Consider the following 15,208-nt stretch of genomic DNA (forward strand, 5'->3'; position numbering starts at 1 on the left):
AAGATTTTTCAAAAATAGCAGATCTACAAGAGTGCCGCGCTGTGAGCTTGTATATCTGCTATTTGTCAATAGTTAAAGCACAAAATAACGCAGTGAATTTACCCAGGGCCCAGAATTTGGTACGACACCCCTGACAACAGACAACAGTCTCCCCATGCAGAAACGACCGGAACGAGAAAAAAAATAAAATACAAAACAAAAAAACCAACAAAGCCAAAAACCTGTCACGCATCATCCGCGCCACTGCAGAGCCTAGGGTCCGGGGACGAGGCCTCGGTCGCTACGGCAACCTCTCTGTTAGCGACAGAGGAATGTCTGGCTGGGTTTCAGAACCCGCAGCGCTCTGGGGACTGTATGTGTTCTGACAGGAGGAAGAGGAGGGGGGGGTCTCTCCGTTTTTTAACAAAACACCCCTGTACGGGCATACAATCAGTGTCCTAGGCTCCCCCCTGCATAACAACACTAATGGACTGTTCCCAACTCTGTGGGTGCGTTCGGAAATGCGCACCGGGTGTGTGCTCAGTGTAGTGAGTGCAGTGGGCGGTAGTCTCGCGTAGCCAGACAACTATTCCACTATCTCCGAATGCTATATAGAGTCTGGAACGGCAGCTCCCGAACGGCGAGTATCGGAAGTAGCCACTGCTGCACGGGAGGTGGCGGAACTTTAGTCCCACTGGAAACATAACAGAAGCACACTCGCACAGACAGAGTCATTCGGGCGGCATATTCTTGTTATGGGTGTATAGTTTAAGACAATATTTGAAAACATCATGGAAGTAACACCAATAACACCCGAGAAAGACGAAATGATGCCCCCAAAAATATTGAAAGGAGACATGTACACTAATAATAATAATAATAATAAAACTTTATTTGTATAGCACCTTTCATGACATGAAATGCAGCTCAAAGCGCTTTACAGAGCAGAAAATGAAGCACAAGTGCTTAACAGAGAAACAGTAAAATAAAATAAAAAATACAGAATAAAAAGAAATAATTAAAATTATTACAATTAAGCAGAGAAATAACAATTTCAGAACAGTGCGGACGTCAATTAGCAGCACAGGGATTTAAAAATTTAGCTAAAAGCAAGAGTAAAGAAATAGGTCTTGAGCTGTGCTTTAAAGCTATCCACAGAGGCTGCCTGTCTTAGGTGTAGTGGGAGTTTATTCCAAGCTGTCGGTCCGTTTATTCCAAGCTAGTAGGACTTGTTATTGCTACTGCACCAAGGGAGCAGTTGCGTCACATCCGCTCTATCTCGCACTCATCGTTTCTATTCCCGTGCCTCGCGTTAGGCAAGACTAAGTGAGACTAAGTGGGCGGTGAGGTTGTAGAGTGCATTCAGTGTGGCTTATTTACGAACGCCTAGTTAAGAGGCAGCTGAGTGCTTTTTCAGTCGAAAAACTTTCTTAAAAGCAGCAGTTGCTAACGTAACCTTGCTATTGATAGGTAATTTAGGACCAATAAAGCAGCAAATAGTGCATTTTGTTATCATCTCCTACGCCATTGTTCACAGCTGAGAAGCGCGAGACACCGCCATGAAAACCAACCGATCAAAACACCGCACTGACGATCGCACCGCCAAACCCCATCTTCTGAGTAGAGTCGTTCAGTGCGCGCACTCAGCACACCCGGTGCGCCGCGCACTGGATTTCCGAACGACATCGCACCAAGTGCGCCGAATAAACGAACGACAACATGGCACAGAGTGCGTTGAGTGAGCATTTCTGAACGCACCCCTGTGTGTATGTGTGTGGGGGGGAGTGCAATCAGAGGAGGAAGTGAGTGTCAGGGATGGGTTTCTTTTACGTACAAAGTGAGACGGCTCTATCAGCAGTGCAAGAGAGGTCGGCGTAATGGCTAATTTAGCGGCCATGGCTGAGTGCCTAGAGAGGCCTTCTGGGATTCAGAAGGTCGACGGTTCGACCCGTGGCTCGCCCTGTCGAAGTGTCCCTGAACATGACCCTTGACCCCTAACGGCTCCCCAGGTGCTTTTAAAAATAGTTGACCCCCTGCTCTTAATAGCAATGATTGGTAAATCATCTGAGATTTAGACATTTTCAACTAGGAAAATAACGTAAAGCGACGCCGACGCATTGCCTTTTTGTCACGCAACGTATCGCATTTCAGGAGGAATAAATAATGTTTACGACTTAGTCCCTCAGATGAATCTAACGGAGGATTATTGGATGTGCTTCTTTGGAAAGTGATATTCGAGAAAATGCTGCCAAGTCCTAGTTTCACTCTACTCACCACGTTTTCCATTTCAGCTCTTATCATTTTGTTATTTTATGGACCCCAAATCACTTGTAAACTCCAGTTGGTGGCGGCTGTAGCTGAGTGCTTACAGATGCCATCTCTTATCTTGGAGTGGGAAGGGTGCCGGTTCGAGCCTCAGTTTCGCCCAGTCTAAAATATGTGTCAAAGTGGTTCTATAACGTTTTCATGTCAAGGACTCCCAACAGTTATTAGCACTCAGACCTCCATTTGAAAAGATATGCCAGGGACACCCATAAGAAAAGATTTTTGTGGCTCTAGCAGTGATTCCAAATCATTTAATTTCGGGGACCCCCAGTTTGACGTGCATTAGGCTATGGACCCCTATTTAATGGCATTTCTATCTCTGAGACCCCAATTTATATTGTGAATTCAATGTTCATTTCACTCTGAGAGTGTACAAATGGAACCAAATGGACCTGTTAGGGTCCATTTGGTTCCATCTGTACTCTCTCTGAGTTACAGACCCATTTGGTTCCTAACTATCATTTAGCTGGGGACCCCTGGAACTCCCTCCCTTTGAAAACCAATGCCTTAGGACTCCCAAAATGATATATATTTGGCTTCAGACCCCCATCTCAAACATTTCAGGGACCTCCAGATGCAAAAGAGAAAAGACAAAAGATTATGTTCACTTAAAAAAATATATTCAAAGATTTGCACAAATGTTCAAGATTTTTAGAACCCCTAACCTCCTTACAACTCCCCTCACACACTCCTCTGAGCCATCTGAGAAGCCATCTGCTGAGTCGATGCAGAAAAGTAATTCCCTTTTACCTGGTCTCTTGGACCAGGTTTAAAAAAAAAAAAAAAAAAAAAAACTTTCCTTGAGTTTGACCGATATGACAAATCCGTTATAATAATTTCCGTCTAATCAGTGACGGTTGGGAATAACACGGCACACAGACAGTTCACGCAGGGTTCTCGCCTGTCTGAATTAACCTCGCTTGCTCATTCCTGTCTCAAAAGAAAACTGCGATCCATTATTCTTTTTCTTCTGGGAAGCAAAAGTAGCCAAAGGGCTTTAGTTTCATTCTGAATCACACACTGTTCTCTTCGTCCGCATGAGTTCTTCAGCTCACAGCTCTCTACTTCTGAATCCAGTGGCCCTTCCCCAAGTTTACGTTTGCATTAAATCTCTGCGGTTAATTTGTGAAATGACCTGTGATGGGTTAGGGTTAGGGTGCACCATATCGTCGATGTTGGGTGGAAACCTGGTATCTCCGAGTTTCAAATGTGTATGTTCTTTCGCAAAGTAAAGCCCTGCTTCATCATACAAGGCCGCCGCACAAGAGTAGTGAAAACAGCTGATCTACAAGCACACAACGCCTTGCACCGCGAGGCGTTGTGTTTTTTTTGATTGAAGACTTTATTAGAAGTTTGCATAGGAAAAGGTACAGTTTCATGACGGTACAGTTCACTGGTACAAGGTCTACTAAAAGGAGATCCATGAAAAGACTAAGCTTATTTCCACTGGAAACCATTGTGTGCTTGTAGATCGGCTGTTTTCACTAGTTTAAATCATTTTTAAAACGCTAAATGCCAAACGAACGGTTTTGGACATACAAGGTTTTCACCCGACAGCGACGATATGATGGTTGGTATATGATTACAGTTCATCTCTTGAATACCAATTTGTTTCGTGGTATCATGTGTTCCTCCATAAGTCATGTGACAGGAATGGCTCTGTTGGATAGACACATCATCCCACTGTGAGCCCTGTGGCTTAATATTAAACACAGGCAGCCTAGCACTGTGTGTGTGTGTGTGTGTGTGTGTGTGTGTGTGTGTGTGTGTGTGTGTGTGTGTGTGTGTGTGTGTGTGTGTGTGTGTGTGTGTGTGTGTGTGTGTGTGTGTGTGTGTGTGTGTGTGTGTGTGTGTGTGTGTGTCTGTGTATGTGTGTGGACAGGGAATTACTACTTTGTGGGGACCTCATGTCCCCACAAAGATAGTACAATCCTTGCACAATACCTTGTGGGTACTTATTAATAGGTCCCCACAAGGTGTTTAGGGGTTAGGTTAAGGGTTAGGGTTAGGGTTCAAAATGAATGGAATGTCCCCACAAAGATAGTAGACTATGTGTAATGTCCCCACAAAGTAGCAATTGCAAACCTGTGTGTGTGTGTGTGTGTGTGTGTGTGTGTGTGTGTGTGTGTGTGTGTGTGTGTGTGTGTGTGTGTGTGTGTGTGTGTGTGTGTGTGTGTGTGTGTGTGTGTGTGTGTGTGTGTGTGTGTGTGTGTGTGTGTGTGTGTGTGTGTGTGTGTGTGTGTGCAAAGGTGAGAGCATGGCTGAAAGATTAACAGTTTTTGTATCGTGATTATTAGCGGGTAAACATGTTTCTACATCCCAAGGGACAGGCCTACTTGGCTGTCACTTTACAAAAACATTTTCAACGAGAATACCAGCACTCAACAGAACAGTCCTTAAAGGCTCTTTATATTTAAGTCGGTGTGATATGTTGCAGAGCAGCCAGCAACAACGGACGCGTTTCGGGCCGTTAAAAGCCTTCATCGGCGTTATATGACTTGGCTACTTGGCTGTTACCCATCGCCGTAGATGTGAAGTGAACTGCACTGCGTGTCCCTCCCTTGGTTTTTGTAGTGTGTGTGCAGAGAATGTTAGAGAGGCAGGGGCTGACATTTCTAAAAGGGCATTTGGTGGAAATATAGAAAAATAGCAGACCTCCAAGCTCACTGTGAGCTTGGAGGTCTGCTATTTTCGGTGCGTTATACCACACTGAACTAAGCATAATCAAGTCAATACAAGAGATGTGCATGGATTTCTACAGCTAAAGGGAAATTCTTTCAACATAAGATGCTGCATTCAAGTTCAGGAGAGTTTGGACAAGGCAATTCTCTTGAATGCTGCCTTCGAGTATGGCATGGAAAGAGGGCATTTGTATTTCTTTCACCAAAGTAAAAACTGCATTCATGGTCTGGAGAGGGCACTTTTTACGGGTAAAAGGGCAGTGGCTCAAGCCCCCTTTGATGTCTATGTGTGCACGTGCCTGTGTGTGTGTGTGTGTGTGTGTGAGAGAGACATATGTGTGCAGACATATTATGTCTGCACATGCTCAGTTGTTGTGGCGACAACTGTCCTTAGCGAGGGGACTTTAGGACAACAGGATTAAGCCAAGAAACTCTCCTCGTCCGTCTCAGTCAAGTTGCCGTTTAGGTAGCCAATCCCGGCCCAGACTGTTGGCCCCCCCAGCCAATCCTGAGCCAGCTTGTCAGGGTGCTGTCAGAGACACTGATTGAAGCCAGGAGAACTGGCAACAAACACCCTTCTAATCTCTGATTAACACCTCTCTCTCTCTCTCTCTCTCTCTCTCTCTCTCTCTCTCTCTCTCAGTGGCGTCAACATGACTGGTGTCTTGAAGGCACGCGTGCAAGACACCAGTCATGTTGCCATATCTTAGCAACAGGCATGATACATTTATTTTAAGAAGTATATTACATTTTTTCTACAGTTTCTTGGGCTGGATATGGCAGCCTGGAACGGTTGTTCAAGTGCAGCTAAACTTGGCATAGGCTATAGTAAACGTGCCACAATTAACAATAAGGAATTGCACCTGTACCATTTTGTCAAGATGGGGAGAATACAAGTGTAGAGAATATCATTATAAAATTGTTAAAGTGACTATTTTGTAGCATTTTGCATTTGTAGTTATTTCACTGTAATTTAACGACATAATAACCAGTACAGATGGACAAAGAGACATTCATGGATTTATATTTAAAAGTAACTTTTATTTTCCCCCTGGACCCAGGGTATGGCAGCTGCATACCCCTGCCATACCCAATTGACGCCCCTGCTCTCTCTCTCTCTCTCTCTCTCTCTCTCTCTCTCTCTCTCTCTCTCTCTCTCTCTCTCTCTATCTCTCTTCCATCCATACAGTACTGTTTTTTCTTTTTTTTTCTTCTTTTTTTGGTGTTGGAAATTGTATGAATGTATCTTTCTGTATGGCTCTGCCACAACCGCCACCCCACCCCCACAACACGGGGCGCTCAGATTTTTGTGTCTTATCCTCAGATATGTTCATGTATATGCATTTCTGTCAATAATCAATCAATCTCTCTCTCTCTCTCTGTCTTTCTTGCAGGCCTTTAAAGATGAACTGGAGGGGCTGATCCAGGAGCAGATGAATAAGGGGAACAACCCCACTGGCCTCCTGGCTCTCAGACAGATCGCCGACTTCTTCATGGCCAGTTCGGTGGCTGGCTTCAACACCTCCCCCCTCAGTGAGTACTAGTCCAACGTGGTACGGCCCATCGCCCCTGGCGACAGGAACCCTAACCTCTGGTGGCACGTACCAGCCGACCTCGCCCCCAGGGGAGGGCGAGTTGCTTTACACTGTGCCCAAAAACAAAAGGTTGCATATTTCAAGAGGCATTTAGCCCAGTGGTTCTCAAAGACTTTCAGGTCAGGGACCCTATCTCCACGGACCCCCTTTGGAAAATATCTGGTGCCAGGGAAGTTCACAGTGTGTCACAAAGTGACTTTTTTTCAAAAATAGCGGATGTACTTATATACTGTTTTTCCACTTTCCACAAGTATTATGTCTTATATGAAAATATGAGTCAAGTAAAATAATCTAATTCAACACAATGTGAGGGGAGTGCATTAAGAATTTAACAGATTAAAAACTTCTAGTTTGTGGTTTACAGTCTGGTAATCCAAAAAAAAAATCTATATTCAAAGTATTTTAAATATGGACTTAGAATGTTTTCATCTCAGGTACTCAATTATTGTGACGCTGTATTAACACATTTAGAGACCCCACTTTGAGAAACAATGATTTAGCCCACAGGTTCACGTGAGCTGCATGCACGTGAATATACGTGAACTTGGCTTATGCAATGCACGCACGCACACATGCAAGCACACACACACACACACACACACACACACACACACACACACACACACACACACACACACACACACACACACACACACACACACACACACACACACACACACACACACACACACACACACACACACAGAGAGAGAGAGACAGGCAGACACCTACACACCCACGCAGATGTCCCAGCACCCAGACTCCGGAAGAGTCATGCATATTTGCGAGGGTTTTTGATCCTCAGGTCCAGTCCAGGTTTCCACATGTGAAGTCTGCTTCCAATCGGGCCCTCGGAATGCAGGACTAATATTGAATTACCACGTTGAGAAGCTATATGAGCATTTCATTTAGATTCTCTGCTGTATGTTCAATGAAGACCCACTGTACTTTTTAATGAACACGTCAAGACAGCGTTGTATATAAACAATGTATTACAGTGTGGTATGTTTATTTGATTATTGGATTTAGGAAAGTGTATTGAGTTGTGTAAAGTGGGCCTGATGATATCGGAGCCACAAATATTGAATAGCACGAGAGTCATCTACTGTGTTAATTGCATTAGATAGCATAGGATAGGATAGAATGGAATGCCATGTTGGCAGTCAAAGGCACTGGCTGGTACCATACAGTATGTGATTGTGAATGGATACATTTTTAATTTAATGTTACAGTACATCAATGGTACTGGTTAGAATCGCATGTCTAGAATGCCATTTGCTACACTCATGGATCATATATGAAAGGGCTAAATGTAATTGTGATGCTATTATTGTCTCAACTGCCTACTAATTTACTGGACAAAACAGCAGTTGGTTATGAAGAGAAATAAGCCGTTCGTGCAGGTATAGCTTTGGGAGGAAAAAGCTTTCATGCCAAGATGTCAGTGCTTGAAATGTGCAGTCCTGTGTGAACTGTGCATATTAATAGGATGAGGCAGGTGTAATATACACTTGTTATACATCTATTGCTTTATGAATTCAATTGCACCTGTCAACTTTGATTCCAATGTCTAATACTTAATTTATTTTTTTAAAGACATATTTTTCTTTTTGACTAAAACTGGACTAAAACCAACTTGATCCAACTTAAGTTTCCTTCTCTTCCCCCCCCCCCCCCCCCAGGTCTTGGAATGGTCACTCCCATCAACGACATATACGGGGTGGAATCTACCACTATGGTGAAGGGGGAGAAGCAGACCCGCTGTAAACTGGCCAGCCTCTATAGACTGGTGGACCTGTTCAGCTGGGCCCATTTCGCCAACTCCTACATCACAGTAAGGACCCACTGCCACTCCATTGGGAGAATTATACATAGTTAAATAAATCATGTTTTTGAGCGGTGGTCACAACGCTCCTATACGTGGCCGTGTGTGTGGGTCTGTCTGTCTGTCTGTCTGCGTGCGTGTCTGTCTGTCTGTCTGTCTGTCTGTAGCCTGCAGTAACCTTTTCTGACCACACATGTTAAGGGAGGGGCGCTGTTGTTCAGGCCAGGCCAGACCAGGCACACACACACACACACGCACACACACACACACACACACACACACACACACACACACACACACACACACACACACACACAGGGGGGAAGGGGGGGGGGGGGAACCACCGCTCAGTTCACACGGGTGTGATTTTATTAGATGCATTGATTTATCAGTACTGTGACGGTGGCTGATGTTTATCTGTTCATATTCTAAATGATAATTCTTACAATGACAATGTAATGTGTGTACAATGTATATGTGTTGCCTGCCACAAAATGAATGAAAAACAGCTATCAGCCAAATTGTTAAACATTTGTTAAACACGTGTGGGCGCCCACTGGCCTAGCGGTCCAGGCGCATACCACATAGGCTCTGATGCCAGACAACGTGTTGCGGGTTTGAATCCCGATCCCGATGTCCCATCAATAAAGGCATAAAAGCCCCCAAAAAATCATACAAAATTTAAAAAAAAGTAAACATTGGTACCAGTATTAAGCCCAGAATATCCCCACTGAATCTGATGCATCAGTAATCTGACTTTATGTGACAGACTTGGCCATAATGTAACGAGAGTGGTCATTTTTTCTGTATCGGCTCCTAATGTACGTTCCAGCTGTATTGGCGACAGTATTCTGATGGGGCTTCTTTTCCAAGTTAAAGCATCTGTTTAGAATCTGTGAGGATTATTTTAGCTAATTTTAGCTTTCTTCCAGGGTCGTGTCAGCAAAGAGCAAGACCACATTCTCATCCTCCCCAGAGGACTGTCATTCGCCGAGGCATCTGCAGCAAATCTGGTAAGAACCAACTGGAGCGAGCAGGCTGGAACAGTCGCTTAATTGTTAATTAATATGTGGTTGGACACAGAGCGCTGTATTCACAATACAAGTTTCATAAGAGTCATCATCACATGCATTCTTCATGAACATTGTCAAATTGGTGATTGATGTCTCAATCAAACTATCAAACGGGCAACAGAGCTACAAAGTTAGAAGTTTTGCTAGAAGTGTCGCCAAAAATACTACTAAAATGGATATTACTCAGTATGACTTTTCTTACTTTCTTACTTATACTTACTCCATTAGCAGCTTATTTCAAAACAGCATAAAAATACCCATTATATGGACATTTCTGCTATATCCAACATCCATGTAGCCAAACAGAAACTCATCGGTAATGTGTACATAATAAAGCCGGCCCCTTTGACTCTGTTACAACAAAGAGAAATATTATGCAATTTCATTTCAACCAGTACTGTTGTCTTGTGTAATCCCTTGGGCGTGTGTGTGTTTGCCAACATTTCACCACAGTATTAAAGAGGTTCTGGCCATTGCTGACGAAAGAGATGAGAAAACCGGTCAGAACTGTGTTTCCCCTCTGCTCAATCAGATGTTTGCTAGTTCCTCTAAGTAGTAATAGTAATATGTTTGTATAAGCACATTTCAGTGATTTGGCACACTTGGCAACCATGTTGCGCTGGCACAACCGTGTGTGTGGGTGTGAGAGCGGGTGGGCGTGTGTGGGTTGGTTCTGCTTGTGTGTGTTTTAGATTGAGAACATGTGGCTAAAGCAGGGGTCGTCAACGTTTTCAGGCCAAGACCCCTTAGTTGAGAGAGAGATTAAGCCGGGACCCCCACAACCTTTTCAGAGATTCCATATAGTTTCATTGTTTGACAGCACGATCATCAGTGTATTTTGGATTCATGTCAATTTGTATTTTCAGATTTTTTGAACCGTCAATACTCTATGAAGTTGACCTTTCAGTCTGTCCTTAATCAGCTCTTTTTCCCCTCTACAATCAACTTCTTTGCCGAAAATAGCCGATCTACAAGCTCAGAACGCCTCACGCTGCGAGGCGTTGTGAGCTTGTAGATCGGCTATTTTTGGCAAAGGTTCTAAGAATATGGAAACTAGGGTTCAAGTAGTTAATATAAAAAATGAAGACATAAAAATTTCTATCACTCAAAGATTTGGAGTACCCCTTGTAGTAACTCTGAGGACCCCATAGGGGTCCCGGACCCCCTGTTGAAGACCCCTGGGCTAAAGTAAGATTGTTCTCCATGGAGGCCAAACCGAGTTCATAGCAAATGATAAAAGGTTTTACTCTCTGCTTGTCAGTCTTATCTTCAATGCCTGATCAGCTGGCATACCATACAGTGTATTTGTGAGGAACTTATCAAACGAACATGTCACAACACATCCAAAGTAATCCACGTTGTTGAAAATGAGCTCATATTGAAGGAGCGTTGCATGCATGAGTTGGAATTATAGTGCCTGAGGTTGGTTGTGAATTGGGATGCACCTTCCCATCAACTAACCGTTAGGGCATTCACCAAATATTCAAATATCAAAGTCACTATTCGACGTTGTTCACCGAAGTCGAATATTCGCTTATTTATTTTAATTTTTTCTCTTTCAAAAATGTATAGTTTATAAAGCTTGGCTAGATTGGAAGTCATAAGAATGAGTTGTCAATGCCTCTGGTGGATGAATTTGTTAATGCTCCATACCAGGGGTTCTCAAACCTTTTTAGGCCGTGACCCCCCAAAAAACATTTTTGAACTGGGGACCCCCACCCTGACAAGCACTTGGAATTGTAGGTATTACATTTAATGTGACTCGGTTCCGCAGATAGATTTTGTGAAAATAGCAGATCTACATGCTCACAACGCCAGACAACGCGAGGCGTTGTGAGCATGTAGATCGGCAATTTTCGCCTCTTGCTTACTTAATATTTGACAGTTTGGCCAGTCCTGTCGAATATTTGACTATTCGAATACTTTGAGGTCAAATAATTAGAATACTAAAAATCACTATTCGTGAATGCCCTACTAACCGTGTGTGCTCGTGCGTGTGCATGAGAGTGTGCCTCAGTGGCCATGGTCCTTGTTTATCAAAGACTCGCCTGGCGTGTTATTATCTCCTGTACTATTGACAGAGCCCTTGCTACACCATGCATTGTCTCTGCCTCTCCGTCTCCTCTTGCATGCCAGCAAATATTTATATTTCATTTCAGGCTGTTTGTCTCTAGTCTAGTTTCAGAGTAGAGGGATGCTCCTATAGGCTGGGAGGAGGTGGGGAGCATGCCAAGACAGTAGTTGTGTGACAGCGAAGAATATTGACTCAGAGTCTGTTTGCTGTGCCCTGTTTTCTTGTTCTTAACTCATTCTGTGCCAAATGCCAAAATGGCTCCAAGGTAGCTGTGCCACGGTTTTGTATGTTTTTCTTTATTGCGCAATCAAAAAAAATGTTAAACAGACACGGTTGTTGTGATTCAGTGGCAAAAAGAATTTTGTCAATCAGACAAATGGTTCCAGAGATAGAGCTGTTTGAATGAAAAAAAGTGTCCATCCACTAGAATGAACACACATTTTCTCAATCAGCTAAACGAGGGAGCCAACACACAAACAGAGAAAAGCATCTCTCTGATCCCAGGTCATTTTGACATCTTTAAAAAAAAAACAAAAAAAAAAACAAAAAAAAAAAAAAAACATTTTTTTTTATACAAAAAACTCAAAAGACGCCAAAGACGTTATTGGCACTGAACGCCTTTGCAAAAAAAACGTCAAAGACGTCATGTGGCACAGAATGAGTTTTAACATGTTACTGCTTTCTGCCTCTGCTCCTTCTTCATGTTTTATCTTTACCCTGCATGCATGCATGCATGCATGCATGCAGGGTAAAGCATGCATGCATGCATGCATGCATGCGCATTAACGGTGTGTCTGTGAACAACATAATTGCAAGGTTAGATCCTGCTATATTATTCATCAAAGTTGTTTGGAATGATCAGTAGGCTGCCCCCCAAAGAGATGATCGATTTTTGGGTAGAAAAGGTCAAGATAGGAAGCAACATAAAGGTCAGAATTTATGGTGATAGTTTTGGGCGTGTCATTATAAGATAACATTTTCCGAAATTATAAAAAATAGCAAAACAGCAGATTTACAAGCGATGCAACGCATTATGAATTATTATCGATGAACTACTTTCACTGTTTGTCGTACAACAACATACAGTATGTAGGGCTTAAAGTGGTTAATTAGTCAAAACTCAGGACTGGAGCCACATGGAATAACAATGTTGTTTTGTTTTGTATGTCCACATTGTGCAGGTAATTCTCTCTAGCCCTGACTTTGATATGCGTTCCGGTCGGCAAGGCTTCAGGGCTGTCCCGCTCTCTTGCAGACTTTGTGAGCCCTTAATTATGTCTGAGACACTTTTTGATTCATAACGTTGTGTTGATATAACCGGAGATATATGTGTGTTTAAGTAAGTGGTGTGTCGGCATCCCTGCTTGACCAAACTGAACCATCCGCTTAACGCAATGGCCGAGCTTTGTGGCACGTTTGTGCCAGCACACCAATAATATGTGTTAGCGTGTACAATGGAAGTCTGCTGGTCTGACTGTCTCTCATTTATGCCCCTTGATTGTAATATCTTAATGGCATTAGTGCCATGGTAACGGGTACCACACTGGGTACCTTAACACAGTGGTTCTCAACATTTTCAGGCCGCGACCCTCAAAATAATCGTATTTTAACTGGGGACCCCCCCCCCCCCAGGCCCCCACCCTGATGAGCAGTAAAAGTTGAGGAATTACATTTTGTATAAGATGATTCTATTGTGAAAATAGCAGATCTACATGCTCACAACGCTGCGAGGCGTTGTGAGTTGTATAGCATTTACTATATTCACAATTTCTGCCTCTAATATTTGACAATATGGCAATAATGTTTAATTAAAAAGTCCTTAAATTTTCACTTTAGAAATGTGCAGGTACCCTCTAGTCTATACACTTAAACTTGATGTTGGTTTGTTTACTGTTGAGTGAGAAAACAATGTTGCACATTAAGCTAATCATCACCAAAATAATTTGGGGTCCCAACCCACAGGTTGAGAACCACTGCTCTAACAAAGGCTACAGCGAGTGTTCTGACTGCAGGCACAACGGGTATTGCATAACCAGGTGGTTGGTCGTTGCATCGTTAGCCAATTACATGGTCCCAGTGTAGGGCTCAGTGTAAATAAATAAACAAAACATGGAAGGAGTTGGCACGTTACCATGCAATGACAAACGGCAGTTGTCTCGGTAATGTGCCAGCTCCTCATATTTATTACATGTGGAGCCCTTGCACCCTCCACTCCGCTGAACGCCCAGGTGATGTTAATTAAAGTGTGCGACGGTTCAGTGCTCTGGGCCATAGGGTGGACATTGGCGTCGGTCCCATCTGTCTATCTGTACTCTGTTTATCATCCTGGCCTTCCTCTGCTTTGTGGTCGCTTTCTTCTGCTCTTATCTGAAACACCTGTGGAAACACACACACACGCAGCCACGCACGCAGCCACGCACGCACGCTCCCTCTCTCTCTCTCTTTCTCTCTCTCTCTCTCTCTCTTGCCCTCTATCTCTATTGATAGTTAGATAGTATTGATAGTTGTGCTTAAGGATTGCTTTTTTGGTTCAAGTTGGCTCTTTGATGTACCTTGCTCTTTACTGTACTCTTTACTGTTCTTTTTTATTCTTTTCATACTTCTCTGTAACTTTGCAAATATCCTTATACTGCTGTGCTGCCTCTGGGCGACTGATTTCCCCCCTTGGGATAATAAAGGTATATCTCTCTCTCTCTCTCTGTCTCTCTCTCTCTCTCTCTCACTCTCTCTCTCTCTCTCTCTCTCACTTGCTCTTTTTCTTTGTGGAAACTCCCTCTCTCACTCACACACACACACACACACACACACACACACACACACACACACACACACACACACACACACACACACACACAGACTCTCTCTCTCTCTCCCCTCTCTGTCTGTCGTGCACCTGTTGAATGTAATGGCAGGCCGTGCACAGGTGTCAAGCATTATGAGTGTGTGACACCTGGATGTATGTGTGCCGTAACGCTGGCTGACTGACATACTTCCTTGACTGTTTGACCTGTTAGGCCTGTCAGCAGGAACAAACTAGGCCGAAGTTCACGCATAGCTGACATTTTGTACTTGTGTCTTAGTTATGACTGAACAGAGAGGGGGGGAATGAACCTTGAAGGAAGTCGCTATCGATGTTTGTATCCTCAAAGCTATTTTATCCACTTAAACCCTAGTAGACCGGAGTCATACTAGTCCCCCATCCTGTTTTCAGTGTCGACAAAATGTCTTTGCCCGAAAATAGCAGATATACATGGCCGCAATGTGAGCTTCTAGTTCAGCTAATTGCTGAATGTTTGCCCCGGACTAGGGACGCTACGGTTCAAATGGCTTGTTGTCAATTTTGCTTATGTCATTCTGGAATGATATTTCTTTCTTTTACAGATGCCTGAACTTGTACCTTACAGGCATTTATTCATTTGTAAAACTCTGCTTTGAGTTTCAGTACAAAATAAGCTTTTGTTATCTTTTTTATTTATTTTTTTGTTCGTACGTAGTGAAACAGTGGAGACAAATGTAGGCTGGCCCAGGCAAATACTGTATAGTGTCACATGATCAACTAGAACAGTGTTTCTCACTAAGTTTCTCACAGTGGATTTCAGGGACTCTCTAGGTTCCTTTATGGGGGCCTAAATTGACCCTTACAAGTCTAATGGGTC

At 43.4% G+C, this 15,208-nt stretch overlaps 1 protein-coding gene across 2 annotated transcripts in view; it reads left to right on the forward strand.

Annotated features, from left to right (window-relative positions):
• Positions 1-15,208, forward strand: part of add3a (adducin 3 (gamma) a) — a 134,582-nt gene that overhangs the window by 73,616 nt on the left and 45,758 nt on the right. For both annotated transcript variants that reach the window (XM_080722195.1, XM_080722194.1), the window contains exons 3-5: positions 6,380-6,518; positions 8,263-8,414; positions 9,338-9,418. In XM_080722195.1, the coding sequence (XP_080578321.1) occupies positions 6,380-6,518; positions 8,263-8,414; positions 9,338-9,418 (372 nt within the window). The remainder of the gene's footprint in view (positions 1-6,379; positions 6,519-8,262; positions 8,415-9,337; positions 9,419-15,208) is intronic.

The sequence above is a fragment of the Nannobrachium achirus genome (assembly GCF_963921795.1).
Source record: "Nannobrachium achirus genome assembly, chromosome: 3".
NCBI lineage: Eukaryota > Metazoa > Chordata > Actinopteri > Myctophiformes > Myctophidae > Nannobrachium > Nannobrachium achirus.